We start from the raw sequence: 27097 nt of genomic DNA, 5'->3' as shown, positions 1-27097 counted from the left end.
ACAAAGACGGTCACCGCATCACGCGCTTTCGAATGCACTTCTGCGGACGTCTGGAACACTCTTGCTTCCGATATTAGGAAGCCACTGGAGCCCGTACACTTTTAAATCGAGGTTGAAAACTAATTTATTTCAAACTTTTTGTGTGTGTTTAGTTTATTGTCCTTTCCCCGCAACTCTGATGAGCACAGTTGGCTACGTACGGTGCGAAAAAAGTTCAACATACATACATCGGGTTCTCGTTTGCCACTCATTACCATCGAGTCAGATAAAACAATGGCAACCTCCAACTTCAAGTTCACCGTTTAATTCCGATCGCAGCGCGGAAGAATTTTGCACAAAGTAGGACACGTGATTTGCATGCGGAAAACCCATCCCTCCGAGGTCATCGGAAACACGCACAGATCCACACCGCCAGTCTGCCTCCCTCTACACCAACATGCATCACGGTGGACGGTGTTACTCGCAACACCCCGAAGCTGTCGCGTGAACAAGTTATTTGGTGACGCTGCTGCTGCGTTGGCAGTGGGGCACAAAGCACAAATAACAACAACAATCAACCCGTTCGTCCGCCTTAAAAGGTTAACGGTATATAATGGCCAACGTGTCGGGCAACGACCCTTCAACGGAGTATTAAGAGAGGCCGGAGAGGGATGTGTGGCATAATGACGTAGGCAATGCTGTAAAAGGGAATTATCGAACGCGGGCGTGCTGACACCTTCAATGAAACAACACGAAACGCGCTCCGATTAATCACAGCCATCTGAGAGCGTCGATAGGCACAGCGCCAATGGTTTGCAGGGTGCTGTTGATGATTCATCTCGAAGGCCTCCTTGATGTGGGAGGTTTTTTTTTTGGGGGGGGGGGGCGGTGAGGAATGGTAACAACCGGAATAAAGCAAAACCACGAAGCTTCAGCACGGCTTCATTTTATTAAAGGGACAACGTTGTGTTCGTAATCACAGCCGTTGTGCGGAGTTGTACTCGGTGGGCTCCGGGTGCGCGTGCATCGCCACGTTGGTGCCCACACGCCACGTTTCCTGCCCGGGACATCGCCTTGCCCGGGACATCACCTGCTGCGCACGTTGCATCCACGCCTCGCCAGACCTCCCGCACCTCCGATTAGCTCCTGCGCGTTGTGCGATGCGTTCAACGTACACGCGTACGAGACGGTTTCGCCGTACAGTTGGCCATGCGGCGCTCGGCGTGGACGTTTTTCTGGGCCTCTGACTTGTCGGGGTGAGGTTACGAACCCAGGCCGGCACGCTTCATCGACAGAACGTTCGCCGCTTGCAACTCGCGATGAATGGGGTTCCCTGGTTCTCTGGATCTATGGATGTGTTTGGGATTGTACCGCGCGTATTGTTCAGCACGATGCCAGACGTTTTGCTCCGTGTGCTGCGAGCTTCTTCGGGAACTGAGTTCGTGAAGAATATATTCTGAATTCGGTTCCTGACAAGCCCCCCCCCCAAATATGTGGGGCGAAACGTCGTACATCGGAGAGAGCAATACAGCGCGGTAGCGTAGTTCGAAATATTTTATTTTATTTTTAACTACGTGACTTTACTGAAAGAACCAAAGTATTGATTCCTGCAGTCACGAAAAGCTTCAAATCGAGATTGGAACCACCTGTACGGTAGTTAAACCTTCCCTTGTAACATCGGCGAGGAATGCAACCTCTGGTACGACAGGAGCAAGGGAATGAGAGCTCTCTCCCTTTTTTTGCAAACAGCAGCAGCAAGGATGGCCATAGGTCTAGCACTTTTCCAAGCATCATTCCCATAAGCATCTTCGTCACCAATGAGTAGGAGGATGAGCACTTACAAGTCGACATTTCTGTGCGTCTGCATTAACCGTAATGAGGTTTTTATTTTAATTTGACAAAGAATAACAATGCTGGAAATTGTCCTCTTTGTGAGGCGATGCAAACATTTTTACCGCCAAGGCGTCCATGTGAGGCGGCTTGATCGCTCCAAGGAGTTCGTAGGTAAGCACACGGGCAATGATGGAGCGTGATAGTCGTGGAGGAAGTTGGCCTTGAAAGGTCCAAAAACCAGTGAACGCTGCCATCTCCTGGCAACCTCAGAGCCTAGGGCACCCCCAACGCCTGCTGTTACCAAGACCTTCTCCCCATCCCCGTACTAATCAGGGTGAACCTCGCTTTGCGTCCCAGATCTGATGAGGTGAAGCACATTCAGGGTGATTGGCTCAAGGCTAAATCGCTCAAGGGCGACGTTTAAGTAGCCGTGACCAACAGTGCCGGATTAGTGGCAAAAGTAGCTACATATGCTACGGGCCCCGCACTTTTAGGGGCTGTCCATAAATGACGTCACACACCTAGGGGGGGGGGGTCAGATATTTGTGACGATGTGTGACGATGAGGGGCTGAGAAATGTGAAGTTACATCAAAATGCGCAACTTTATATATAAACAACACGTTCTTCTTAATTAAATGCAATGGTTATGACAACACTAATTTTGATAAATTTTCATTATTAACTATTTGATTATTTAAATCTACTAAGGCCACCTTTTATTCCATGAATAAGCATAAATTTAGTTATTCAACATTTTGATTTTAATGATTCTACCAGGGCTTTTCATTCTGTGGAATGAATATGTGATTGTTATAATTGTACTCTCCATTTTGCTTCATTCTACTCTTCTTCTTCTTTAGTGCTGCCTAACGGCGTGTGCGACTTCACGATGATATTGGTCCCGGTCTAGCACGGCGTGTAGAGTTTGTGCTGTTGTTAATTGTAGCAACAGCACAACGTTTCAAGTATTTTTTTATAGTTATAATTACTTTTAATATAGGATAATTATAAGAGAACTTCAATATAATATCCTGAACATCTGCAGTTTTAGTTAGACGATTAATATTTTCAAGTGAATTTTATGCTAAATTTTTGCTTTCCAACGCCTTTTCAATACATGTTTTCGCCTACAACATCAGAGTGCAGGGCCACATTAAATACGCACTACAATGACGATAGTTTAAAGCGATTTAAAGCATGTTTAATTTTCAAAATATAAATATGTTTTTTGGGGAGGGGGGCAGAGCTTTGTGACGTCATATTTGAGGGGGGGGTCTGACTTTTCGTGACGCCGTGTGACGAGGGGGGAGGGCTCCAAAATTGCGTGACGTCATTTATGGACGGCCCCTTAAGGGCCCCGCGGCAAATGCTTTCAAGCTGTCAATTCCGGTTCAGTGATTCTGTACTTTCTCTATTACTATATTACTATACTGCCTTCGACTTTTATGAACAACTGGGTGTTTAAGTTTAGCTATTTGTAGTATTATCTTGCTGTATAGCAAATGAAAAAAAACAATGACTTTACTATGCAAGTAAAAAGAGAGTTTTTGTATATTTATTTATTTAGGGCCCCTTTATAACATAGACTACAGGCCCCACCACACTATCTTAATCCGGCACTGGTGACCAGCAGTCTGTATGACAGTTGAATTCCAGGTCGAGAAATCGCTCATTGTCTAAAACACGATGAGCAGGCTGACTCCTTCGGGTGTATTTAAGTGAATCGATTTTGGATTTTTTTTTTATCAATCAAGGGTCATTACCCGAACGTTGGCCTATTATATTTGTGTTTCCTTTTGAGGCTACACAAGTGCTGTTATTGACGTCCAGGAGCTAAATGGCGATGTCGAGGTCTGCTGGCCACGGCAGGGCTTGGGTGACGAATTCGTGTGGCTTTGCTGTGCCTCCGTTGAAGGAACCCAGGCTACACAGTGGGGCACGATACGGCCCATAGTTTGGGTTGTGTGGCCAATATAATGAACGATTGAACTCAACGGCAGTAAGCGGTGTGCAGAAGATTTTCAACGATCAAATTCTGAGTTCCAATCCTGTCGAAGGATAACTCATCCAAATAATCACTTCTGGGCCAATAAATTAAGTACTACCTTGGCGCACACAACCCATCTCAGTCAGTCCACTGGTCTAAGTGAGCGTGACTGTTGATGAGCTGCTTGTTTGTGTTGTGTGTGTGGAGGGGTGGCGCAGTGGTTAGCACGCTGGGCTACGAACCCTGCGGCCCAAGTTCGATTCCTGCTCACGGCCACCAACACCAGTGACGATTATCTGAACCGGTCCTGGGCCTCCCCTAGGTCGACTCAGCCTCAAATAAGTACCTGGTGCAGTGTGTAAACATTGCCACTAGGGAGACAAAGGCGGCCGAGTGTAGTCTTGTCCACCCACAACCGCAGCGGCAAGATGTTAACTACCTCGCCAGCTCGCGGGTTTGTGGGTTCGATCCCGACCCAGACACCTGCTGTATATTTGGAGTTTGCGCGTTTTCCCCGTTGTTGTGGATTTCTCTCCGGGTCCTCCGGGTTTTGCCTCCACATTTAGAATCAACCTCACGGGTTTAGATGAATGTGCGGCTGCTATACATTTCCACATGATAAGCCACTTCGTTGAGCTACCATTTGTGGCCAGGTTATTTCTGAAAAAAGAGCTACGGGGCTCAGCAGGCCTTACATCGTAAAATTAAAAAAAATGACAGTTTAGTTTACCTTCTGTGCTGTGCCGGCCTTCAAATGTGCTCATTTTGCCCTAAAGTCTGCTCAGGCTGCTATACAGAGGCTCTTTGTCTTTGTACGTGTGGCAAGGTTTATGTCACTGTATCGATACTGAGCACAAGTTTTGGGGTGCACTTTCCGGAGCGTCTTGTAATCTGGAGATAAGCTACCTGCAAACTCCTGACACCCATTAAGCAGAGATACCTTTGGACTTTTGATTTGAATGAGTATTGTTTTCATACCAGAGACATGGATATGACGTTTTTCAGACTGTTGAGTTTTCAAAGTACTCATAGTTAACGTTCCAGCTGGGGAATGCACCTTGCTAAACGCACCTCCGATTAGCACAGTTGGCTACGTACGGTGCGAAAGAAGGTCAGCATACATCCCGAAGCCATCATCAGAGTTGGGTATTCATTGTTTGAGCGGCATTCTTGAGGCGTGGTTGCGTTTGCTGCCGTACTCCAACACCACCCTCCCCAGGCCCCTATGTGCACCCATCCAGGCCACGCTCCTTCGGGGCGATGCGTCTACCCAGCCCCGTCACGTGGCTTAACAGGGCCCGTTCCCAGCATCGCCTCGTGACATTGCCATCTTCCCAGTGAGACTTGTCAGCTTGTAACCATTGTTTGAACTTTCGAGGCCCAATTTCACTGTCACGTCGATGTGACCCTGAATCATTGTTGGATATTTGCCACACTTAGTACGTGGACGTGAGCAATACACATTTATTTCGGTGGGAATATATAGGATCGTAGCGGGGGGGGGGGGGTTTGGCAGCGTAACATTTTTGAAAAATGTCCTTTTTCCAATTTTCACGGTTGTCGTAGATGTTGCACGTGCTGACTCAACGTGAGACACGAGGGGAGTGTTGCGTCATCGCGAAGCAAATGTCGCACGAGGCAAGCGACTGGGTGAACGCAAAACGAAGGAAACGATCAGCGCACAGAAATCCACAAATTAATACACAGGACGAGGAGGTTTTACTGAGCAAGCACTTTTCATGATGGCAGCAGCAGCAGCAGCAACACAAAGACAGGAAATAAGTAAATGCGTGATATGGGTTGACCAAAAGCATCGCAAGACACACACCCGACGCGACTGACACAATCCACTCGGGCAGAAACTGTGCGCCTGGGGATGTCGTAAAGATGCAAAACCTTTCCTTGCTATCGGTAGCAAGACGCACACCACTGCGACGAGAACACATTTATTAAACATCATGACAAGCCATTGCTATAGAGCAACAAGTTGTTGTTGGTGCTGTTGTTTTTTTTTATAAATACAATGCACGTTTGAATTGCTTCACGATGCTATCGACGTATTAGTCACCGTCCCCGCGTGCAAGGCTGTTGATGGCAGTCGGGACATCGTCGGCCTCCTGACCGCATCAAACCCTCGCGTCCACCCCTGGGGTGTCTCTCTGAGGCCGGAGCGCGACGTGTCACCGCCTAGCAGTGGCAACCCCCCCCCCCCGTCTCCTCTAGGCCTGCCGATCAACCGATAACATTGCCTCCATAGATACACAGCATGAAGCAAATAACACATTCAGCTATGAGTACATTTAGCCATTTAGGTATGCGTTATGGGCTCATTTTAACACAAACCAAAAAAACCTCGAAATTATCTCACCACAACCATGCATCGTGAAGGGGGAAAACACATTCGCCTCCGTTGTAATCATTCCGATTGGAGGGAAGCTCACGGCTGCCCATCTCTTCTGGGGGGGGGGGAGGGGGGCGACTCGAGGAAAGGGATCATGACCGATACACAACGCTCACTCAGAGGGCCTCCCTTCCTCCCTCCCTCCCTCTCTCGAAACTATTACAGAACTGCAACGCCGACGCCGCCAATCACCCAAGGTGTCGACTGTTCCAAATCTAATTGGAGTGTGCGCAGCTGAGCAACACCTCCCCCCCCCCCGTGGAGAGATTATACAGCAGGAAACTCAACGTCTGGACGCGCACGGCCACCGGGGCGCGACGAGAAGAAGCCGCGGAAACGGTTCGGGCTCTCGACCGTCGTGCGATTACATTTGGCACTCCAGTGCCCGTGCGCGCAGGGTCCTTCGCAGCGACATCGGGTGGCTGCGACACGGCTACCGGTCGTCGTGAATTGGAAGCCGCACGCCCCAGGGGACGATGCCCCCCCCCCACCCCCACCTGCTGCGGTGCACGCTCCAAGTAAGGTGGCCCATGTCCACGGGCGGTGAATTTTTGTTGGGAGGGAAAAGAATGTGCTCAGGAAGCGATGACCTGTCCTTATAATCGAGAGTGAGCCCTCCAGTTGAGGCTCATATCGTATCGCCTTAGGGATCTCAATATCTTTAAAACAGTGGCCACGTTGAGGGCAGGTGCCATTGTTCGTCATTAAGTTGATGATAATTATGCACGATTTGGAGGTGGGACACTGGCTGTTTAGCATTCACTTCATAACAAACGGTGCGCTTTGGTCAATCCCTTGCATTTACATGCAAACCAGCTCAGTGGCCCCGTTGTGGCTAACCACCAGCCCCTGAAACCGTGTCACAATGCTCAGAAAGAGACGGTCAAGGGCGAATCCAACACTGGACAATAATACACACACGTCTCACATCACATGCCATATTTCATTACAGTTACATACACGTAGGCTTTCGCGACCAATATCATCCGTAATAGTGTATTTGGGTTAGATCGCGTAAATATATAAATGTGTCGTTAAACCCGCCACCACCCGACAGCCAAACATGAGGATCTCTCCACGAATCTGGCTGTCCGCCTGATGAAGCTAGTTGTAATTTACTGGCGAAACGTCGAACTCAGGTTGTAAATATTGTGGATTTGCTCTCCAAAACACCGGTGTGCTGTACTAGTAACAAAATGGCATGTTCTGTTTACGTGACAAACCTTACTAATTGGCTGTGTCGGCTGGTGGGGGGTTTAACGACGCATTTATTTTTACGCGACCTAATCCAAAATACCCCTATGTTATGGACAGTTACATACGTCACAGAGAAAACTGCATCTGAAGGGGGGGGAGGAGGGGGAGGAGGGGGAGCAATGCCGCACTCCCCCAGAGTAAATGAGCAGCAGAGCCTTGGAAAAGAATCGCCCGATCGCTCTCCCTGACATTACTTCACAATCGCGACCTCTTTAGTCCTCTGCTCTATGGCAGGCCTCTGCGTAATGCATCGTTGTTATTATCATCACTGCTACTACGACAACAACAACGAAATGAGACTAAACGAGGGCATTCGAAATGCTTTGCCCGATCCGAGGTGCAAATGTACGCGCCACGGAAGGCGCGTCAGCTTCAGAGATGTGGACTGCATCTTTCGGAACGCGGCGCGCGTGTCAAGAGGGAGAGAGACAGAGAGAGAAACACAATTTCGACGATGCGCAACGAGGCGGCAAGGCGGCAATGAATGGGCGGCGGCGATGCGGGCGGCTTCCTCTCGCGTTCGTTTTTTTATATTTTGTGACGGCATCGTGATCGCGTGGAGGATGCGGCGGACGGTCGCACGCGGCGGTTCGAGGCAGACAACGCTCCGCGGCCATGAGGTGGCAGGGCAAGCGAGGGGCAGCGAATGGGAGGCAGATTTGAGGGGGACAGCGCAGCTCTCCACAAATACCGAACCACCACCACCCCCTTAATATCTGCAGGGTATTGCAGAATGACTATTCGGCATTGCAGTAACTGGCGTCCACAAATTGAACGAAGGATGAAATGCAGTCATTTGTTGTGAGCGTGTTTGTTTTTCGCGTGAGCAAATGGCATGATTTTTTTTGTGTTATTCTTTATACAGTACTACAAGAGACATAAATATGGTTCTTAAAATAAACCACACAACGGTACATCTCTCTCTATATATTTTTTGCTGCGAACCTCTACATTTCTACGTAACGAGTAAATTCTCTTTCCCCGCTTCTGCACATAAAGCACAGCTGAATAAAGTGTTGTCCTGCAGTGGTAAAACATGAGTGATTACACAGACACCATTTGTATCACGATGGAGTGTTTTTTTTTTTCTCTGAGCTACAAATTTCTCACAGACGTACATGCCCCCCCCCCAACAGCCAACAGGGTTTCAAGCGATATGCAATATAATATCTGATAGTCAAACACATACTTTCGATACGAACAGCACTGTAGGCGAAACGAAACTTTGCAGTCAACCGTTAACAAAAAATCACACACGTTCGTTTGACCTTTATTCAAAACAGCAGTGATGGACATGGCATGCACATCAACGTCTTGGCCAGATTGTTGTAGTCTGAGCGGTGTTCAGCCATCGGGGACAAACCAGCAAAACGGTGGGAAATACGGCCAACTTGAATCTGTTTTCCAAGGGACTAGTGTCACCTCGATTACATGCTCACAGTATATTGCTCTTTAGAACTCATCTAGACGTCAGAAACACATTGCAATTTTATTTTTAAATCAATTAACTCACAATTTTGAAACCACGGGCAGCGCACAGCTCAGCGTGTTCATCCCAGAGCCCTTCGCGACGTCGCCGCGTGCACCGTGGCACAAGGAGAGAACACCCCACGGCACAGACAACACAACAGCTACTTACGTTGCACGTTACAATATGGGCACCGAGTCTGTTTGCAGTATACCGTATCCAGGTGAGACCAATTGCACAATTGTGTCGTTTTCAGCGGGGGTGTGGGGGGGGGGTAAACGATACGTAGGGGTATGTGGAGGGTCACATCTGCACGTCTGCTGACGGTCTGCTCTTCGCCGATCAGCGAATATTACTTTAGACAGAATCGTTGTTTCCGACTTACGTATTTGGAAAAGCGTGCGGAGGATTTTTGTTTTTAATCTTCAAAACGGTTCAAAATTTGCCCGCTCAAGGGCTATGACGGCGAGCGACGTAGAGGAGGAGCCTGCGTGAGTGTCTCTAGCGTGGACGTTCTCCAACGTAGCAGCGGCAGCAACAGCCGCAGCGCGCGCTGCCCCAGACGACGGATGCCTTAAAGCCCCTTCCAGCGCCAATGCCACACACAGTCCACGCGGCCTCTCTCGTCGCTCAAATTCTCAAATAGGTGTGTCCCCCACACCCCCCCCCCCCCCCAAAACCCACAATCTGGGCAAGAATTTACTGAAGACTCTCTCTTTTTTTCTTGTTTTGTTTGCGTACATATCACAACCGAGAGGTGGGAATTACTGCCGTCTTGAATAAAAGCATGCATCAGGGAATGTAGTTTGATCCCGAAAAAAAGAAGAAGAAAAAAAAACCGTACCGTGTTTGCAGTAAATTAACATCCGGGAGAATATGATGCCCAAGGAATCAAATCGCGATTACTGGTCGAAAATAATCACTCGGCCATTCGATTTTCAGGAGCGGTGGCTATATATATTAATTGTGAAAAAAAAATGTCTAACCGTGTCAATATACATTACTTGTGTTTGTCCTCTACATGATGAATATCATAGTTTTTTTTATTGATTCCAAACCTTTAAAATACACAAAGAGTTACGTTTGCAGGCAGCCAGTTAAAGTCTAAGAGTAAACAAATTCTCTCGGGCATCCAGCACTGTGAGTGGGACAGGATCACAAAAGGTCATAAATAATTTCTAAATGCAGTGCGTCTATTCATAAAGTATACGCCGTTACTGCCAGATCGACTTTGCACATCCTTGCTGGTTTGCAGAGGTATGAACAATGATCACTTCCTAACATTAGAAAGGTTTTTTTTCTGGGAGCTTATTGTGTTTCAACACTACAATACTGCTTTGGGTACATTACAGAGAGGGGGACGCTGGGAACCAGGAGGTGGGTTAGGGGTCATCACATTCACAAGCCCAAGAAGAGAAAGCTGGGGAGGTACCGGGTGGAGAGCGGAAGGGGGACATGGGGCGAGGAAGGGGAGGGAACAAGGTGGTTATTTTATGGAAGAGATCTCATTTAGCTTGCGCTGTTTTTATCCAGTTGGGCTCGGACAATCACAGACAGAAATAAACTGTGGGAAGTGGGGGGGGAGACAAGAGGGCAGAAAAACAACACGTTAGAATTTGTATTCAATGCAATACATAGATAAACACATTTCAAGTTAGTTTAACACGTAGGCTTTCGCGACCAATATCATCCATAATAGAGGTGTTTGGGTTAGATCGCGTAAATATATAAATGTGTCGTTAAAACCCGTCTCCACCCGACACAGCCAACTAGTAAGGGTTGTCACGTAAACAGAACATGGCAATTCGTCACTAGTACAGCACACCCGTTGTGTGTTGGAGAGCCAAGCCACAACATTACGACGTTTCGCCAGTAATTACAACTAGCTTCATCAGGCGACAGCCAGATTTGGACATTTCAAGTTGCGGGCTTAATAACCGGCAGGCGTTGCAGCATAAAATGAATGCAATGCACAAGCGACTCATTCAAGCGGTCAATCATTCCCCGGAGGCTTCGAGAGATAATACCAGCGCGTCCACATTGGTAGTTCGTTTAACTCTGGCAGAATGATGCCCGAACGATTCGTAAAAAAAAAAACAATGGGCACAACGTTTGCGCAAAGGCAGAAGAAAGTGTTGCCGCAATGTCACGCCTCCCATCGCTGAGACAATTGGCGGACATCGTCGCGTCTACCGGCCCAATGAGTTTTCAATTGCTCATAACGTACGCAGGGATTGCGTGTCGCAAGAAGATAATCACCTGGAATGTTGGACCCAAGTTCGGGATTCAATTGACAAACAACTCCTCCCGTCCGTGTACAAGTCTGCTCAGTTCATCAATCTCTGACACATATAACGAGTTCCAGAGCTAAAAGATGAATTTTAAGTTCGAGTCTTAATCCCATAAATGTGCACGTGCAGCCTATGAGTCCTCCATTTCCACCAACGCAAGCCCTTCTTATCACTCTCCCATTATCCTCTCACAAGTCTCACCCACATGTTTATTTCCCCATGACCGCTTACACCCCGTGAAATGTAAAGCCACACAGTGTCCTTTGTCGTCCAGCCAAGAGCAAGCAGTGCCCGCAATATCTCGAACATTCCGCGAACGCCACAGCTCTTGGGCCTGCCACAAGTGAGTGGGAAGGGGGGATGAAAATGCCACGCGGTGCGAGTGTTGGATATGTGTGTGCCAGTTCGCAGTGAATTGCAGCGGGGATGATAGCGCAACGTTCTTGATTCGGTTTCGTCGTTGTAGTCAAGGACAGCATTGGTGCCAGGACCAAGTGACGGCGATTTGCGCATTGTCAAGGAACCTGCCAGCTGAGAGATTCGTTTTGAGGCGAAGTATTGGAGGCTTGGCTTGAGAGCAGAGGCCAAATGCTGTAAGCCGTGGTTGAGTTATGCTTTATCATGAATGCACCTGGGTGACCAGGTAAGTGGTTTCCTCACCAGGTTGAGGAATGAACGTAATTAATTAACTCTTACTTTCTGCGGGGACTTGTGGATTAACTTTGATCTTGACTAAAAGTAATACATAAAAGTGCTTGAAATTATTGTTCGAGCAGCACATGTACTTCCTATTAATTTATTATATTATTTTTAAAAAATTATGTAAAATTACTGCAAAACGACGGTATTTGTTTTTGACTCGCGTGAGCATTAAAGAAAAACGCGTTTTCAAAAAACATACTCATGTTTTTTAAAAAATTAATGAGCCTAGTCTGCAGTCTCAATTCATGACGGTGAGAGTGCTAAAATAAATGTGAGCCTATTATCTGCAAGGCTCTTTGGGCATAAGGCATTAGCTCGTATCAACCCGTGGAACGAGAGCAGTGAATGATCAGTGTTACGTAAGAGCCATTCTAAAGAAAGCCACAGAACGTGAGACGTGCCATCATCTCTCCGCCCCGCGGTTGAGCCGGAGCTCTCTCCACGGCAGTGCCACGCTCTGTCATCTTGTTTCTCATACTTTACCACAGAGAGAGAAAAAAAACAAGTTTTGCTGGCTGGCTGGCTGGCTTTCTTCCTGGATTCCTGTCTGTCCCGGCTGGCTGGCATAGAAGTGGTGGCGACGCCGTCGTGCACGTCTTCGCGACGGCGTCGCCCACGTCCCACGGCGTCGAAGCCGGGGTCGTGCATCGCCTGATGAAGCTAGTTGTAATTACTGGCGAAACGTCGTAATGTTGTGGCTTGGCTCTCCAACACACCGGTGTGCTGTACTAGTGACGAATTGGCCACGTTCTGTTTACGTGACAACCCTTACTAGTTGGCTGTGTCGGGTGGTGGCGGGTTTTAACGACACATTTATATATTTACGCGATCTAACACAAGAAAACCCCACTATTATGGTTGATATTGGTCGCGAAAGCCTGCTACGTGTTAAACTATAAAACTATCAACTATGTTTTATTTTACCCGGTAAGGTCCAGAAGCGACCTGACTGTCGCAAATGATAGTTCAACGAAGTGGCTTATCATGTCGAAATGTATAGCAACGTACGTTTCTAAATGTGGAGGGAAAACCCCGGAGAACTCGGAGAAAAATCTACACGACCACGGGGAAAGCATGAAAACTCCAAATATACAGCAGGCGTCAGGGTCGGGATCGCACCCACGACCTCCTGTATACCAGGAGAGGTTGTTAACATCTCGACACCGTGGCGACACGATAGAGGAGGGAGAGGGGAAGAAAGAGAGAGGAACGGAAAGGAGAGGGTGGGGAGAGAGTGAGACGAGATCGTGAAATGGAAAGAGAAGAGCGAGCGAGAGCGACACACAGCGAGAGGGAGGACCACGGAGAGACAATAGACAGTTGAGACGGGAAATGGAGAGCTGTGATTAAGGAAAGTGAGGGTGAGGGAGAGACACGGGGAAAGTGATAAGGGGGGCAGGGAAGCGGGTGAGAAATAGTGGAGGCAGGAGAGGAAGAGGCAGAAGAGGAGACAGATGAATAAAGAATCAGATATAAATAGAGCCAGAGTGAGTGTAGAGAAGGAGAGAGCACGATGAAGAGAGGACAAGACTCTACATGAGAATCAAAGTTATTTTCTTTCTAGCGGCTGGGAGGGACGGACAGACAAGCCGTCACGACCAAAGGATGTGCGCCGTTCGTCTTAAAAAAAAAATTCTCAAACAATATCCGGCGCAGTGGTGTCACACACACACACACCACTCAATCTGGCCCATCAGCACTACAGGGTTAATACATGAAGTACCGCTTTGTGGGAAATAAAGTGTGGTTTGTTTTATGGAACTATCGGCCCGTACTAGAGGTGTGTGGTATTTCCATGATTGCTTAGGGCTGTCAATGGAGGTGAGCACGCAAGAGCCATTTGGATGATGCCCAAAGGCCACCCGATGTGGAGTTACCACTGCTTTAACGAGGTGCACATACCTCTCTGGCTCAACGCTGCGTTCATCAGATTTCGAATTGTTCCCAAGACACCCCTCTTTTGTACGCAACGTCACTTGTAAAAAAATATATATATCCCTGAAATGAAATGCACATTTCCCCCCACAACATTTGAAAGTGACGTACACGTATGTACGTCACTTTCAAATTGAAATCACAAACACGTAAATGTATACTCTTTGGTTCTTTCGGTAAAGTCACGTAGGTATAAACAAAAAAATAAAATAAATCACGACGTTTTGAGCGCAACACAAGCGTCCATCATCAGGTGGGAAAGAATGGTCTGCTGCTGAGGCAGACTGTTTTAAAAAGTTTGAAATGTGAGTAGATCAAGGGTTATAAAGAAGTGGCCGGGGCTAGTGATGTTAATCACTAAGATAGGAGAGCGGCCTCCTAAACGCGGGCACTAAAGTGGCTATGTTAATGTGAGGGATTAGCATGATGTTAATGTGAGAAATGAGCATGTAAAAGTACGTCAATGTACCCAACCAATTAGAGCAGAAACCAGCACGAAAAGGGTGCAGACGACACAATGTGCACAATACGTACTCATCGCCGCTTGGACATATACAGGCCATGCTGGCAAGACTACAAACCATGAACATGTTGCCGCATTAGCTTGGATCATCATCACCACCACCCCGCCCCCCTCCTCCCACGGGTGCTCACATCCTGATGCTCAAAGCACTGCCCCCCAACGTCACACCGATTACGGCCGTCTCGGAAAATCCGCCGCGGCAGCCACGGCACTACGGCTCCCAACTTGTGCTCTCACAGAAATCGATCATCGACAACAGGAAGGCAGAACGGTTCTTAACAAGTCACCACTCTGGTTATCTAGAAGCAATTCAATCTCCAAATTTCTACTTTAAATATGTAATTAAAAAATATCTCTCTTTTTGGTGATAAAGCTGCTTAGCCGTGGCAATGCCATCCTTAAAGTAGGCCTCCTGAGTCCCAGGCATTTACGCTGAAGCAGCGGTAAACCCCGAGACGTATTCTGTGCCTTTGAGCCGTGAGCACTTCAGGAATCACAGGGGGTGTCAGTCTGGCTCTGCGAGCCACCTCAGCGATTAACGCTGAATCATGAACATCCTAAACGTATCTTGTACTCGTCGTTGCTCAGTTTGTCAAGCGCACGGTCGCTAAGTGACACAGTGGCACATCTCTGGACATGTGCCCCAAGGCCACGCCGCCAAACAACCACACGCTCCTGCACGGCGATGCACAGCTGCCGCGCGAGCTCGGTGAGTGCTGACATCGACGGGAATGGAATTTTCAGGCCCGTGGAACGGGGCCCGTACACGAATCCCCTACAATACATGAAGGGGGTAGAACTTTGAATGCAATTCCCATCAGTGCTGTCCCTCGAAAGTAGAGGTCGGCAACCCGCAGCTCGGGATCCCCACGTGTGGCTCTTTGGCTGCGGAATCCGCCGTCGTAAATCTCACCCGATTTAACCCATAGTTGCTCCATGAGCGTCTCGGTGACAAGGAAATGTCAACAAGAGTCAAACTGCACTGTGTAGGAATAACGAAGCGGGGAGAAACTACCGAAGAAGATGCAGTTCATTCCATCGTCTATATTGTGTATCTAAGTGAGAATGTGTGTTGTCATCTGCTGTACGCCTGCTGCTGCTGTGTCTGTGCAACAAGTTGTTCTCGCCGTGTGTGATGCGGCTCTCGAACAAAAATGTTGGTCAAAGCCGAAAACGAAGAACAATGTCTCTTCTTTTTATTTGAAAGGTTTCTGATCCCCTTGCTCTTAAGGGACGCGACAAACCCACGAGGAGAATCGTGACTCTGGGTACTCACGTATGATGACGAGAACGACCAGAGCGCAGATCACGCCCAGAATGATCATCATCTGCCAGGGAAAACGGAGAGAACGCAAAGAGACCCATGCATTTGTCTCCCACGGCACGCCAACAGCAACTCACGTGGCACAGCAATCAAATGCCCGTTCCTTATTGTAACCGCTCGAGAGCTTGGTGAGCTGCGATGCGGTATCTGCGCCCTGAGAACGATTGTTTGAGGGCAGTTTATTAATGTAAATTATTATTATGACGTTCAAAAAGGTGGCATTTTCAAGTAACGTTCCTTCGGTGCAATGACGTCATGCAATTGCCCAAAATGTCATCACCTGTGAAACGCGCATTTACCGTGACACGCGCATTTACCGTGACACGCTTATTTACCGTGGCACGCATATTCACCGTGACACGCGTATTTACCGTGACACGCGTGTTTACCGTGACACGCATATTTACCATGACACACGTATTTACCGTGACACGCTTATTTACCGTTACACGCATATTCACCATGACATGCGTGTTTACCGTGACATGCTTATTTACCGTGACACGCATATTTACCGTGATACGCGTGTTTACCGTGACACGCGTGTTTACCGTGACACACGTATTTACCGTGACACGCTTATTTACCGTGGCACGCATATTCACTGTGACACGCGTATTTGCCAGGACACGCTGATTTACCGTGACACGCGCATTTACGGCCGAGGACAGTGTCACTGACGAGTTTGTTTGTTGTTATTCGTGCTCGTAGCGCCGCTGCCAATGCGGTAGCACCAAACGATTTGTCGAGCCCGACGCATCGTACCGCGGCAAGCAACCACGCCAGCTTGGCGGGTGGGGCGGTGACCAATGCGAGCTACGAGGTGGAGGCGCGGGAGACGAAGGTGGCACCGTTACCTTGCAGTTTTTCCACCAGTACTTGCGCTTCAGCTTCGCGGCGCTGCTCTCGAACTGCGAGGCTCCCTGCTGCAGCGCGTCGGCGCGATCGTCCAGCTCCGAGAGCTTCTGATCACGCTCCAGAACCTTGTCCACGTTCACTCGCATGATGTCCACCACCTGCCCCGGGGCACGCGCACACACGCGCACAGCGCTCAACGCGGGGTGGTATTCACAACACCCGGTCTCCTACACCATCCGTTTGTTAATGTGAACCTGTAGCTCCGTGGTACAGCTGCATTCGTGCAAATTGCATCGCATAATCGGCGAGGAACTACGGGTGAGCGGGATGGTAGCAGCCAGGGGGAGAGCCGGCGCTACCAAAAATTGGCAAAGCTCTGCAGTTCTCTATATATACAGGGTGTTTAACAAAGATTGACCCGATTTTAAATCGCTATATCTCTGCAAACACGAACCGTCCACGAATGAAACTCTTACCACTTGAAAGGGCGGTGCATAGAGTTTCAACTGATTACCGCAAGATGCCTCTCCCAGCGCACAAACAGCCCCTAGCCTCAGTCATTCGCAAGATGGTGACCCCGCAACACAAGGGGCGTTTTGCGTTCTGCAGTTCAGCAAGACTGAATCCGTAATTGCGGTGCAGCGTGCGTTTCATCACACCCTGCGACTTTTTCTTGTGGGGATACGTCAAAGACCGTGTTTTTGTGCCACCATTAGTGACTAATCTGGAAGACCTCAAAAACATAATCACGGCAACGGTGACATTTTTGGAAGAAGACACTTTGAGAGGCGTTTGGAACGAATTCAACTAACGTCTCGATGTTGTCCGTATAGCAGGTGGAGGGCACATGGAGCATTATAAAATGGTTAACAAAACTTGATAACTCATTAAACCGTGTGTAACTTTTGTGTAATTGTAACATGTTGCCATCGTAAAATATACTGCTTTGAAATTGGGTCATTCTTTTTAGAAGACCCTGTATAAAGATGTTTTCAGCCAGTTAATAAGTCTTATTACATGTGGGAGGAACAGACGGAGATTAGTTCACACTTTCTGAACCACCTTCTAATGGCAATCCACGGTATGTTCCCATCTTTTGCAGATGTGTCTGTTGAGATCGTAATTTGGCTGATGCTCATTATAATTTTTCGAAATTGCTGCAAATTTTTATCAAAAATGTAACAATTTTTTGTTGTTATTGCAAACTACAAGCACTGAAAATGTCACGCGAACGTTTTTACATTTCAAATCAAACGTGAATACAAATGGGTCGTCTCGCTAGTGCGATCCACACATGGACGACGAGTACTTCTCTTCTGTTAATGTGGTTCATTTAATTAAAATAGTGGAGCAAAAAAATAAAAATATATAGAAGCCACTCATTTCCTGGAGTATCCAAGTTTATCCCTCAAGCTAAGTGCCGCTCTGTGCGTAGGTGGAGCGAACCCAATCGTGACCGCGTTGATGACGGCAATTCCGTGAATCACCGTGGGCGCCAGGTGAGTGCAATGGGGGAGGAGGAATCATTCCACCACGACTACTTGTCGCCACCACCGCCGCTCGTGGCATCCCACCGCCCTGATCATCTCACCTCGTCCACTTGCGCCTGGGTCTGCTGAAGTCGCCGGTTGCTGGTGAGGTTGGGGGGCGGCCCCCCCGGGGGTCCGCCAGCACCGCCAGGGGCTCCGGCCTCGGGTGTGGACCTACAGGACAAGCAGGGATGAAGGGGGAGGGGTTGGCAGGGGGGGGGTTAGGAGGGGAATGTCCCAAGGCGGATTTAATGGATGTGCCGTTGACGATGGACTGGACTGGAAGACTGGATGGACGTCATTTAAAGTTTCGCCCCCGCTCTTCACGGACTGTGGCACTACCATCATGGCTGGCGTGGTAGGTCCACGAGCATTGTGATACCGGCATCAGTCGGCAAATCAGTTCCGGATTATCCCATTAGCACAAGTAGCTACATATGTAGTAGCATAAGTAGCTGCATATGCTACGGGCCCCGCACTTTCAAGGACCTCACGTTAAATGCTTTCAAGATATCAATTCCGGATTTGTGATTCTGCACTTGCTCTATTACTATAGTACTATACCGCCTTAAACTTTTATGAACGACTGGGTGTTTAATGTTAGCGATTTGTCGTATTATCTGGCTGTATCGAAAATGAAAAAATACAATTACTTTACTGTACAAGTTAAACATTTGTGTTTTAATATTTACGTGTTTTTTTTATTTATGGACCCTTTATAACATATACTACAGGCCCCGCACTAGCTTAATCCGGCACTGCTGCAAATGCCAGAGTCGCATTGTATTGCCCTTAAGGGTGTAGCCGGAGACACGCACCAAAGACATTTTGAACGGATTAGCAAGAGGAAGAAAAACGAAATTGGATTGCATGTGACATTTGTGGTTATTTTCATGCAACAATTTACACAGAGTCTCCGTTACACGCGCACGACGTTGCATCTGAATGGCCGATAACCAGACTATAAATAAACACATCGATCCATTCATTCATTGTATCGAATGCTTCATCTAATACATTATTACTTGTAAGCGGAAGTGAGCCCTTCGGGAATACTAATCAGTTTTCACTCCGGGTTGCCTCTCTTTGGTCCACACTGCTCCAGCTCATTCCCCATACGAACTGCATTGCGAATGTTCACATGGATCACATTTGAACAAGCAAACGCTACAAACACAATTGCACCGTCGTGAGTAAAATTGAGTGGTCTTTTCTTTGATGTTCTACATTTATATACGAATCATCACGCGTGCCCCGTACGACAGCTGGCTAATGCCAGGTGGCCAAGAGTCCCACCTCATCGTCCGGTGAATGCGGGCGCGCCAGGCAGAAGGCACGCAGGCCTCGGGTGGCTGACACTACGCACGTCCACTAACGAGGCGCGCACGCCACGCAGCAGCAGCAAGCGGCGTGTGCGTCACGGCCGCGCGGTACGAATGTTGAGTGGGATTTGGGTGAAGCCCGCCGAGGTAAAACGTGACCTCTACACACGACGACGATTGCCATTTTCAGTTTCAGTTGCATTTATTTGGCATAGCCCTGTGAGTTATTCGGCTCAAGAATCGGGTGCAACCGCAACAAACAAAAAACAAAAACATGAACAAGAAAACATCTTGAAGTAACTATGCGCAAACAAAAAAATCCAGGAAAAAAACTGCAAAGTCTTCCAGAAAAAAAGCACCGTACACCAACGCTGTGCAAAAATCCCAGTGGGATGCAAGTCAAACAACAACAACCACGAGACAACTTAGATTAAAGCCATAATTCTAACTCCGTACTACAACAAACAAACGTGGCCAAACCAAATCACCAAAATAAAGCCATACGCAATGTAACAGTGATCATAATACGCAAAGTTATCGTCGACAAAGTCAAGGCGGTTTTCCACTCACACGGGGCAAGCGGTGGGTGGTGTTCATCTCCTGCTTACACCTCTGAACCGGTGGCATAAATTCCACCTTCACGTGGAGAGGGCGAGTCCATCCATGGACAACACCGCTGTCTTTGTACAAAGCGTTGCTCATTAACTACAATCGATATGCAAGGCGAATGATTCCACAGGATTCCCTTGCAGTCACGTGTAATGCATTCATACATTTAAAAAAAATATCACCCGACATTCGTGAATTATTTCATGCGTTCAAGTAACGCTGGCTTTGTTTTCGTGGCAAATCTTGCCCACCGTGAATTTGGCTAAATTAACGCTTTCTCGTATCGGTCGACAGATGCGGTTTAGTGCACGCAACCCACGCAAGGTTGCTGGCACCGTGCGTTACCAGCCTTCCAAGTGGGCCCTCCCTCCATCGCATCCCGTCCGCGTGATTATATCAAGCCGCCCGCACCTGAGCTGCTTTTCCTGAAATAGCAGCTGACGTCAACCTCTTTCAGTGACGTTAATCCAACAAGCGGTAATCCTTCCTGCTCCAACTGCTTGGGTCCTGCGTGTTTATGACTTATCATTCCCGGCGCACGGGGAGCCGCTGCAAATGTAGATTTTTTTTTGTGTTCAGCGTTCTCCCCGCATTTAATGTGTTGAACTCGTGAGCCGTGCTCGTCAGAGGCCAGCTTGTGCACGATTGAAAATATAAGCCTCGTTATTTATTGCCGCAGAACAAAAAAAAACTTCATCTACACGAGAAATTTCGTTTAAAAATTGAAATTTTATTTCAAATAAAATTTTATTTCAAATAAAATTTCAGGCCGAGGGTATGGCCTCAATTGCCGATTTCCAGCTCTGGTAATAATGGAAATCTCACAGCGCAGCTATCTCTGTCCATTAAAGCATTCGCCAATGTGCTTTGACTCCTTAGTTTTGAGAAGAGACCCATTACTGTAATCTGATTACTCAGAGTAACGGTAATCCCTGAACAATCAACGTTTAATATCACTCAGCATGCAGCTGCTCGTCGCTGTTTTTATATTACATATTCTTAGGTTTTTTCGGTAAAGTCACGTAGGTAAAAAATTAAGTAAAATGAAAATAAAAATAAAAATCACGACGTTTCGGAGGCAACACAAGCTTCCGTCTTCAGGTGGAACCGTCACAGCCCGACAGCTGTATCAAGTAAATGAGAGATTACAAGAGATACCACTCCGTATATATAATGGTTTAGGGGGGGGGAAGGGCCATGAACGGCTCACTTTTCATTATTATGGTAAGGTGCGGCTTGAGACTACGAATAGACTACATAACAAATGACTGAGCCTTTATTATGGAGAGGTGCGGTTTGTGACTACGCCTAGCCTACATAACAAAATGTGTTGAAATTGGCGGGAAAAAAAGTTCAAATGTGGAAATGACGATGCCACCGAATTGGCTTAACTGGGTCACGCCAGTAGCCAATAGCCACGTGCCACGCTCCACGATCACAGGCACTGCGCTCCTCTCGATTCTCAACGTCGTAAGCAATCGTCGTCAAACGGGCAGACCGTGTCCTTGACTCGCAGTCGGTGATTCTCATCGCAACCTCCGGCTTCTCCACCTACTTTCACCAAAGCCATCACCAGCGGAACCAGAAAATGAGGCCCATGGGTCGATTGCGCGACGGACACGAGAGTTTTGCCCGCGCGCCGTCACGCTCGGCTCAGCGAGGGGTCGGCCGAGGAGCCAGCTGGACCAGGAAACGGCCTCCAAATCACGATGTGTCGTGAGAGAGAAAAAAATGCCCCCGCACCTCCGATTAGCACGGTTGGCTACGTACGGTGCGATGGAAGTTAAGCGTACATACATGTACTGTGTACGTACAACAATCACCACAATCACAAGTACCACAGCGATTTACCACTTCAACAACACCGCAACCACCGTGCGGCAGCAATAATGACCACAATGCCGCATCCACAGCAACACCGCACCTACAGCCAACGCACTCCAAAAATCCAAGTATGTTGAACCTATTTCGCGCCGTGAATAGCCCACCGTGCTAATGCAACCACAATGGCAACAATCACGCGCCACGACTACCAAACACGGTAACACCACGGAAGCGCTGTTTAGTGTTGGCAGATTTGTGCATTTAGCGTTCGTGAAAAGATTTTTAGAAGCCCAATATTTGCATTCCTTATTTTTCCCCATATTGGTAAAACTCTTCCCCCACCCCCTCCCCGCCCGTGTTAAGAGTGCCTGTGCCAGTTATCGCACAGCAATAAATTACACAGCCATTGCTCTCGCCGAAAACATCCGTCTCTTAAGCACAAAAGGTGACCTCACTGCTCTCCCAAAGTGGGGCATGTAGACAATCTAAAACATGCCCCCCCCCCCCCGACCAGTTAACGTAAAACATCTGTCACGCAACCGCATGCATAATGCACGTTACTGCCTCATTTCACTGAGTTTTCGATGACCTCCACGTATCTGCTTCCCTACGGACACAATCCCCCATCATCCCTAACCGCTGCCATCAACTTCATTTTCTTTGGTAAGGCTCACGTTAGGTCCCCAGTGTGCAGCCTCAGTAGCTAAATGCCCAAACTCTGCAATATCCCTGGGACATTTTCGGCAGCTCGGCATAAATGCCACATGCGCCCGCGTAATTCGTTATTATAAAATAAAATAAAAATATATGCATAAATATGAACTATATGATATCTAGCACACACCGGTGGCAGCTACTGCAAGATCCGACCATGTCTGCCCAGTACTCGCCGAGCTGCATTGGCTCCTGGTTGCTGAACGAATCAATTATATGGTTACACTCATTTACACAAAAGTACTTCCCACAAACAAAACCCCGACATAAACTATCATGACGTAAACTCCGGCCATCCTCACACCGACTTTTGGTTGGCCATTGAACAAAAACGGTCACCGCATCGCGCGCTTTCGGATGCGCTTCTGCGGCCGTCTGGAACGCTCTTCTTCCGATATTAAGTTCCCACTGGGAGCTGTGCACTTTTAAATCATCATATAGATTGACAAACTAATTGCTTTTATATTTAGTTCGTTGTCCTCCCCCCGCACCTGCGATTAGCACGGTTGGCTACGTACAGCGGGGAAAGTTCAACTAATATCCCATACAGAGTACAATTAGCGGCAGTGACGTTCGCTCTCTCGTGTGAGGGGCGCACAGGACGCAGCCTCTCCAAAGGCCGCGACGTGCGGCTCTGCCGACGAAGACGCGGCCAAGGCGGGCAGAGTCGGGACACCCAAAGTGAGGTCTAAGAGCTCCGGTTTCTTCTCAATGTTTTGGGAAAGCCTGTGATCAATATGTACGTGTGTGTGTGTGTGGAACTTATTTTGCACCATACGTAGCTAATCGTGCTAATCTGTGGACAGTTTCAATAGTGTAAGTCCCGAATAACAACCAACACAGCGTTGGCATAAAGTTTTGTTGGGATTGAATCAGTTATCACGCCACCCCTAGGATGGGTTGACAGAGCAAATGACAATGTTTTCAACCTTTCGTTGAAAAACGTGAGCAAAACTAAAAATGTGTATTTACCTTTTGCCAAGATTCCCTCACTTATGTAACGTTTGGTCGTAAAATGACACTGCTCTAAAATTCTGAATACGCAGCTTTTATATCTGCGGTGATGACATCAGCTCGGCCAATCTATATGACGACTGAACAACATTTCATTGTAAGAAATCATCGATTTATTTACTCAGCTAATTGGCAGCGGTCTGTGGGAAAGCAACCGTGTCGATGTGGGGGGGGGGGTGGAATGTTCCGTGTCCACCCTGAGGGTGGTCTTCCGTAGTGGGGGAGGGAGTGGGAGCTGACACAGTCGATCATCGATTAATTATCGGGCTGCCGCTGCTGCTGCTTCTGCTTCCAACATTATCTGGCGAAACCGGCAAAGCCGCTCAAAAGGCTGCAACCAGTCCGGCGATGGACACCGCCATATGCGTGAGACAATAAAAAAAAAGCAGCTACGCTTGATTGCAGACAGATATACGGTACATTATACACTACATACAACTTAAACAATGAAAATACTGCAGCGTATATACATCAACCCTTGCAGAGCTCTTCGAAATTGGAGTGGTAAGTAAATACAATGACTTTTTAAAGTAAGATATTAATTTTTTTTTATAATTTATGCCTATTCCATATAGTAAACACATTTAAAACAGAAAAAAAACATGCACGCAACACCTAAAAACATGTTATATAAGAATGTGCAAAAATAAGATATTTTAAATAATAATGATGATGATGATTAGTGATTATCCTGCCTTTTTGAAAATCCGGCACGCCCTCCCAAAGCGTCCGGATAACCGATCGACTGTGCTGGAAATATCTATTGGGGGTGGGGGGCAGGGAGAAGGTTACTGGCATTCTCAGGAGAGATCGGGTGTGGCGAGGGGGGATAGGAAGGCGAAGGGACTCTCAACCTGGAGAATGCCCTTTGAGGAATCGTCACTCTCCCAGACTGTGCGCGCATTCTGGTGGTACATTCTGGTGGGTACATTCTGGTGGGTACATTCTGGTGGTGCATTCTGGTGGTGCATTCTGGTGGTGCATTCTGGTGGTGCATTCTGGTGGTTACATTCCGGTGGTACATTCTGGTGGTGTATTCCTGGGGTTACATTACGGTGGGGTGCATTCTGGTGGTGAATTTCGGCACAGAATAATGCACAAGTCGTGATTTGCGAGACTGACATTTCCAAATTCTTGTGAATTCCCAGCCACAGCTAACAACAGCTGCGAGCGATAACCGGAACCGGTCCCGGGCTCTCCCACCCCCCTCCCCCCCTTTACCGACGCGTACTGACCAGTGTGGTGAAGTATGGTCACAACAGCCACCGTGACTAACACGGCATGGCGAAGACTTAATCCACCAGTGGACTGACCAAATGGAGATGTAGATTATTATTATTCATTCCGGTGGTGGAATGTGATATTAGATCGAGAAAACTCACGCCCGTGACTGGATAACGCCAAGATGCGCATTGATGGGTCGGCCAACACACTTGCTGTGCTGCCACCACACGGGCTGCCTCGCGACATCGTGGCGTTTGGTGCGTTTCACAAGTGGACGTGATCCGCCAACTCTTCGCTGCGCTGTGCAACACCACGCGGGCCTCGCAGTTTGAGCGTGAGCATTGCAACAAATGAAGTACGCGTCACTGCAATAATCGATTACATGCCATCGCATATTCATTTAGCGGAGTTTCAGGGATAGTACATCATGAAATCGCGTGCTTGTCGAAACATCGATCTCAGGCTCGCCAACTTGCCGGGCGGCGGTGGCTTCGCACGCGGCCTATGATCATCCAGCCCTGGGGCGGCAGCAGCCAGGGCTGGTGGATCACCACACAAATGTTGCGAATCTCCCTTCCTGTGGGCATTGAGGAGGAGCCGTACTCTGGCTCGCCAGGAGAAGGCGGCACAGCTAAAATGTGGACTTCCACCTGTTCCATCTGTGTGGAATAGAGTGTTTGACCCATCACACACACATCGGTTTTCTCTGGGTGCTCCGGTTTCCTCCCATACGTAAGCACTCATTAATTGGCCAATAAATCTTCATATCTATAGGACCGCAGAGCACGGGCAATTGTTGGCGCTGGCTACCTTCATCTCATGGCTGCCTTCCTGCTCGTCTCTGAGTCATTCTCTCTCTACGAGAGTGAGCCAATACTGTAACAGCGCATTAGAAGTTGAAATACAAAAATGAGCTCTATGTCCTGTGCATATGAAACCTAGACCTGGATTCCAGTGAAAAGAAATCGTATTTTTTTAAATTCGTGTTTTACTTTCGTGAAGTGTTTTGCTAAGATAACGAAGAAAATGTAAACGCCACAGCAACTTGCAGTCATTTTGAGTTAATATTTTATTTACACACGGAACACTGTTCTTGAATCGAAATTGCTTTAACCCTTACATATGTTCATAAACACTTGGATTAAATCTGCCAGCCTCTTTAAATAAACGTTATTTAACCTGCCAAGCTTGTATGGAGTGAAGACTAACGCCTCGGAGGAGACAGAACTACACTAGGCATGTGGGTGTGCGTCTCGCCACAGTGGCGAAATGTTAACTACCTCGCCTGGTATACAGGAGGTCGTGGGTTCGATCCCGAGTCTGACGCCTGTATACTTGGAATTTGTATGTTCTCCACGTGGTCGCGTGGATTTTTCTCCGGGTCCTCCGATTTTTCCCTCCACATTTAAATTGAACATGCGTTTAGCGTATTGGCCGCACAAAGCAATCGTCATCAGGTGGGACAACCACAGCAAGAAAACCTACTTCAGCAGTGGTTGTCCCACCTGATGACGATTGCTTGTGTTGCGATCGAAACGTCGTGATCTATTTTTTTTTCTACCTACGTGACTTTAGCAAAAGAACCAAAGAGTATAAGCTACTTCGTTTAGATACCATTTGTGGGCCGGTCGCTGCTGAAAAGGAGCTATATAGCTGAGTGGGCCTTACTTGTTACAATAAGTTTAGTTTAATAGTTTAGTTTTTTGTATGCTCCTGGGCACCCCAAAGGCAAGTGAAGATTCAGCATAAGCGGCTGCTAGGGGATTGAGTTGTCACTGGGCTTATTCGTGGTCAGTGACAGGAGATGTGAAGCCGTGATGCTGGAAGAACGCACCCAACATCACCGTGAAGGGCTTGGCATAGTGGAACACCCCGATATTAATTTCCTTACAGGAGAAAAGTCATACGGAAAGACAGGTTCTTAAGCAGATTATGCAATCTGAAATCTATAACAAGTCATGCAATAGTTACATTAAAGCGTGGCCATGAATTGCATGTTTATATCCTTGATGATTAACGTGTCCCGAATATTGACATAAGCATATCTGTCGTTGAGGTGATGATTGAAGGTTATTTACTGAACACGGGACCAGCCACTCAGTGCACAGGATATTCAGCGTTAAAGATGCTGGAACGACAACAATCACCACGTCACCTCGATTCTAAAGCAGAATAAACAGAGCTTCGTATTACAGAGTCCCTGTCATCAAATCAAATCAAGGCCGTAGCCATGGAGTCAACATTGGGGGGTGACCAAATCTTCCAGGGGGTCTGGGGGTCCCCCCCCCCCCCAGAAAAAAAA

General features: G+C 47.8%; 1 protein-coding gene across 1 annotated transcript in view; it reads right to left on the bottom strand.

Annotated features, from left to right (window-relative positions):
- Positions 1-5504: 5504 nt before the first annotated feature.
- Positions 5505-27097, bottom strand: part of LOC144936093 (vesicle-associated membrane protein 3-like) — a 44746-nt gene continuing 23153 nt past the window's right edge. Inside the window, exons 2-5 of the mRNA XM_078862939.1 lie at positions 18151-18262; positions 16559-16717; positions 15654-15705; positions 5505-10490 (exon numbers count right to left, since the gene is read on the bottom strand). Coding sequence (XP_078719065.1) covers positions 10474-10490; positions 15654-15705; positions 16559-16717; positions 18151-18262 — 340 coding nt within the window. The 3' untranslated portion in view covers positions 5505-10473. The remainder of the gene's footprint in view (positions 10491-15653; positions 15706-16558; positions 16718-18150; positions 18263-27097) is intronic.

Source organism: Lampetra fluviatilis, chromosome 15 (genome assembly GCF_964198595.1).
Source record: "Lampetra fluviatilis chromosome 15, kcLamFluv1.1, whole genome shotgun sequence".
Lineage (NCBI taxonomy): Eukaryota > Metazoa > Chordata > Hyperoartia > Petromyzontiformes > Petromyzontidae > Lampetra > Lampetra fluviatilis.
The sequence above is the reverse complement of the archived record's forward strand: the minus strand, read 5'-3'. Positions and strand labels throughout refer to the sequence as shown.